We start from the raw sequence: 5,277 nt of genomic DNA, 5'->3' as shown, positions 1-5,277 counted from the left end.
GAGAGAGAACTGTACATGCACTCCCCCCACCCACAATTCCGTCCGGCCCGAGACTAGAACTCACAACCTTTCGATTGGGAGTCCAACCCTCTAACCATTAGGCCACGACTTCCCTGTAATTGTGAAAATACAATTACAGATATCAAGAATTAACATTCTTACTAGTGGAAATGTAATTCCTGATATCAATAATTTGCATTTTAACTAGTGGAAATTGAATTATTGATATCAATAATTAATATTAATATTAATCTCAAGAATTCATATCCTGCGAATGAATAAAAGTCAATTTGCTTGCCATAGTCATGGGAAATATCGTATCTTGTATTTTATTGGGAATAACGCAGCTTGAAGGTCATTTAGCTCTCTTCTGTCATCTTTATAACCTACAGATTTGTTTCTTTTCATTTTTTAAAGGGGGGTGGGGGTACAATAGTGTTTTATGTATTCAGAATTGTTCACAGTGTTAAAGAGATGGATTCTCATGCTAAACATGGCCAAAGTTTAAAAAAATAATTTAGAAGAATGACTGAGAATTTCTGTGCCGAAAATCATACTTCCGGGTTGGTACCAGTTTCGACTGTTTTTTTTTCCGATCGTGGCTCTAATGACGTACACGAGAAGGGAACTCCTTATATGATCATTTCTCCCGGAAAGCGTGCCCGCGTACACATTTGACCAGAGGAGAGCGAGATCGCTGCATTGTTCGAGAATGTCTCCAAATAAGTGTGTTTCTGGAAGTGAGGGAAAGTTTACTGTGTTCAGCTTCCCCAAGAACCCAGCGTTACATGAACAGTGGATGCAGTGTTTTCCGGGGCAGGAACTGATCAAGTGTGTTTGTGTGTTCTGGTCATTTGAGTGACGAACGTTTTATAAACAAGGCCCAGGTCGACGCTGGATTTGCACATTGTTTGCTATTAAAACATGGAGCCATCCCTGTGATAAAAGACCCCATTCATGTAAGTACAATTGCATCAGATTTCTGTATTTTGTTGGAAATCCACACAAAAACAACACGAAACATCAGCATTATAGCTCTGCTCACGGCAAAGCTGTAATTTTCTTTTATAAATATAACACAACTAAAGACTTTTTGGAGTTATGAAGGATGCAGTACTACTCTATAGGTACTAAAGATTAACATGAGATTAGGTGAAACTGTGTATGCTATGTACCCTTTAATTGTATTTGTACAACTGTCATTTTGAAAACATTGATGCCAGCAGAATCACTTGAAACCTACACTACCAATTTAGTATGATTTTACACAGAACCCATGAAGCAATATACATGTAAGGCCCTAGAAATGTCATGGATGATGAAAAAGCTGAATCCAGATATATAATAAAGCAGAGTCCACATGACCACTAGGTTTGCTTAATAGTACAATATTTAGCACTGATAACCACTTAAAACCTTAGTAGTCTCAGACCCAGACTTCATGCCTTTGAGCCGCTGTGGACAACTGTGCCAGTGAGCATTTATATGGATCAACTAAATGCTGGATTTCCGAAAGTTTGTAAAGTATAAACTCTTTAAAATACGTCCAAGAGTTTTACACACTTCAAACAGCCTTTTATTCATATCATATCAATGTTTTTTAGTCTTCTCAGAGTTTTTTAAAGCAAAGGTTTTTCCTCTTCCCAATCTTTTAGGCACCCCAGAGATCTGTTTTGTTCCTCCTTCTGCTTCCTTACTGATTCTTTCCAGTGTTCTGGCTTTTTCCGGCTCCTTGATTTCCTTCAACTTGTCAATCATAAACTCAATGTCCTGAAGTGTGAACAGTGAATCCGCATTGAGTGCAATGATCTGCAGAGTTTCCACACAGTGAAAGGCTTCCATCACAAGCTTTATTTTCTCTTTCTCAAAATCTTGCAGTTCTTCTTCCATCTTCTTGACCAAAGACATACCATCCCTAATTTTGTCTTCATATTTCTTCTTTAACTCTTCATATGTCCTCTGCTCTAACTTTGTCTTTGTTTCATATATTTTGGCTTCTTTGACATGTTTGCTGTAGTGGCATTTATTTGTGCACACTGTACAGTAACCATTTTTCATAACGCTGCACCATGACAGATTTCTGACCCACCAGCATCCTGGATAATGACAGTTCTCCTGACAGACAGTGCAGCACATCGCTGTTTTGGCTACAGAAGGATTAATATCAACCTTCTCTTTGTAGGGCACTTCAATTTCATACTTTAGGGTTTCATTGTTTTGGATAAAATCCATGTTCTGCTCCAGGACTTCTTGAGTTTGTTTCAGCTCCTTTTGCTTTTTGTCTATCTCTTCAACACGAAATCTTAGATTGCAGATGTTCGTTTGCAACTTGTTTTGTTTCTGCAAAACATTTTCTGTCATGTTCAGGGATTTTGATTTTGCAGTCTCCATGAATTTGAAAAATTTGTCCATCCCCTGATAGCTGCGCTTCCAAGATTGTTCCAGAACCTGCTCTTGTTCTTCAGAATATTCTTCATCAGAGGTCTGAACTTGACAGTTGTCAAACAGGAAAAACACTGGCTGATTATTTTCCTTTACTGCACACTTGATTTCAGCCGCTTTAACAGCCGTCAGGGCATCTTTAGGGATAGCTCCAGTTGAGTGTGTGAAGAGCAAGACAATGTTTTCAGCAACATCTTTTCCAAATAAAGACTGAACAGCATTAAATATGTATATTTGTCTGTCAGAGAGTCGATTTTGGGTCGCTTTAACCACCAGACAAACAGCATCTATTGCATGACCCATTTCTTCAGATTTTATTAAGCTACACAAACTCATGGCAATCTCTCGATCCATCTCAATACTCCGAGTGTCTCCAAATCCTGGTGTGTCAATGATTGTTAAATCGACTGGACTATCTTGCAGATAAAACCCATAAAGAGTGATGCTGGAGGTCTGACTGTGAGCTTGTGTTTGGTCACTCTGATCATCTGTGATCTCAAACCAAATCCTGTCTTCACTCTGAACACCTAAGATGTAGTTGACCATCGTGTTGATCAGGGTTGTTTTCCCTGTTCCTGTTTCTCCCACCATTACAAACGTTTTATGGGGTTTGTCTTTGTTTCTTTCACCAAAGGTCAGTTTTCTATATTCATCAGGATATTCTGCCCTCAGTTTCAGACGGTATCGAGTAGGAGTACCACTTCCAATTACACTACTTTGGTTGATGATTTTATCAATATTGTACATGTTTGGTCCAAGAAAGGGCAATTGCTGAAATAAAAAAGCAGAAAACAATGTTTGTTTGTTTTTAACCTATAAAAACCTATAAGTGCAATCAATCAATTAACCAATCAGTAAATATATTTGAAAAAAGAACAGTACATCATCTCTGAGGCTCAAAAAACAATATAATGACATAGACAAAAAATAATAATTGGGAATGGGATGTGCACTCACCACCAGTTTAAGTTACTCTAAAAACGTAATTAATTTCTAGCTACTAATTACACTTTCAACAGTGTAATTAGAATATGATACTTATTAGGCTCACACAAAAAAAAAAAAAAGTAGTACATTACTTAATATTAATTACTTTCTAAAGTCAGTATCAACATCGATGGTGAGCGTGATTTCACCAAGTACAACAACATCCTTGTTGATCCTGGAACAACATTCCAATCAACCAATCAGAATTGAGATATAACTTTTCAGAAAATATCTGTTTTAGGCTTTAAACCAGGGTTAAATGCTTAAACACCCTTGTTTATCAGCTATCATTTCCCTCTGATTTTATGAATAAATTATGACTAGGGTTAGGTTTTGGGGTAGGGATTGGGTTAAGTCTATATTTTTGGACAATAATGTTGATCCAGGATCATCAGAAGATGTTGATCCAGGACCATGTCTTGGCAAAATCATGGCGACCCAACATCGACCAATTGAACAATACAAGGATGGACATGAAACTGCTCTTAATTCTTTCAAATAAATAATTTAATATTCCATTATCCAAATTATTCTTAAACTAACCAAAGTATTTCTATAGGGAGAAGGTTGCATAAAAAAGAATTTTTCCATAGTATACACTATTTAATGCAACTACATCCGAAGTAACTGTAATTAAAAAAACAAAAAGACTATGAGGGAAGTACATAAATAACAGTAAATAAATAATGAATTAATAAATAATTACTTTCTTAATGTATTACACCCAACACAGGGCATTTCAAAATGCTGCAAACATGCAGTATATAATATCATATGCTGGTGAAAATTTCAGATGTGATGGATTTTAAATGATACAGTTTAACTAAATGAAAATGCATCTGAATGAAAGGGCTCTGTGAGATAATTAAAACATGCACATTTCTTAAATGTTCAATAATTTCAGCAGGTAACAAAGTTATAGTAAATTTATATAAAATTCACTTTAATAGCCCTGTATTAACAGTACAATAATAATAATAAAAAAAAAAAAAACATCAGACCAATCATGAGCAATGTTTCTGGAATAATACAGATTTTAGTGAGACATCCTTATTGTTTGTTATACAGATCTGGTAATCAATCCACATTAAATATTTTGTTCACATCAGATATCAGAAAGACATAACTTAAACAGTAAACATTTCTGTAAGCTAAATTAATTTGGTGCTTAGGAACATTAAATCAACCATTTTCTTGCTCCCAATTTTTATTGATATGCTATTATTATAACTGTAGTATACAGTAAGACACAACTCGTGACAAATCATCACAATATCACATAGAATCACAGAGCATACAGAAGAGCAATACAAGTTTAATATGTTGCAATATTACCTGTTTGCACCAGTGTTTCCTTCTGTAACTCACCGCAGGAACTTACAGACAGGAAGATCTGCAGCTCTGTTTATACTTGCTGCAACACCTTTTTATTTAGAAGATCATGTGATCTGCAAAAAGGATCAAATAATATTTCTAATTGTGAAAAATAAAATCATACTGAATATCTCATATTTTGATTAACTAAATTCCAAACTGCACTCTGCAAATGCAACCTATTTCTAACAATATAGTACATTGAAACGTTGATGGCATTCTCTTTTATATTTGTATGGTTTTTATTTATTTATTTATTTTTGTTTTTACATCTGTGTCCTTTCATAATTACTAATAGTTGTAAATGTATTTGTATAATGGAAAATTATCATATTCATAAGGCAAGATATAGTAGATTTAAACCTAGTCCAACATGTTCGCAATTGATTAACAGCTTTTATAATTTTCACAAATCTCCTACATATAAGCTTTTTAAACATTTCATATTATTCAAATAGTTAAATTCAGTTGGTT

General features: G+C 34.9%; 1 protein-coding gene across 1 annotated transcript; it reads right to left on the bottom strand.

The window, feature by feature from the left end:
* Positions 1–1,129: 1,129 nt before the first annotated feature.
* LOC128019405 (uncharacterized) lies at positions 1,130–4,877 on the bottom strand. Its single transcript, XM_052605366.1, has 2 exons — positions 4,765–4,877; positions 1,130–3,213 (listed from the first exon to the last, which is right to left on the bottom strand). The coding sequence occupies exon 2, from the start codon at positions 3,187–3,189 to the stop codon at positions 1,591–1,593; it is 1,599 nt and encodes a 532-aa protein (XP_052461326.1). The 5' UTR covers positions 3,190–3,213; positions 4,765–4,877; the 3' UTR covers positions 1,130–1,590.
* Positions 4,878–5,277: the final 400 nt, after the last annotated feature.

The sequence above is a fragment of the Carassius gibelio genome, chromosome A9 (assembly GCF_023724105.1).
Source record: "Carassius gibelio isolate Cgi1373 ecotype wild population from Czech Republic chromosome A9, carGib1.2-hapl.c, whole genome shotgun sequence".
Lineage (NCBI taxonomy): Eukaryota > Metazoa > Chordata > Actinopteri > Cypriniformes > Cyprinidae > Carassius > Carassius gibelio.
This window is presented reverse-complemented; position numbering and strand designations above follow the sequence as displayed.

What these genes read in the sequence shown, in the direction of transcription:
- LOC128019405 (XM_052605366.1), bottom strand. Translation starts at nt 3,189, where the DNA reads ATGTACAATATTGATAAAATCATCAACCAAAGTAGTGTAATTGGAAGT.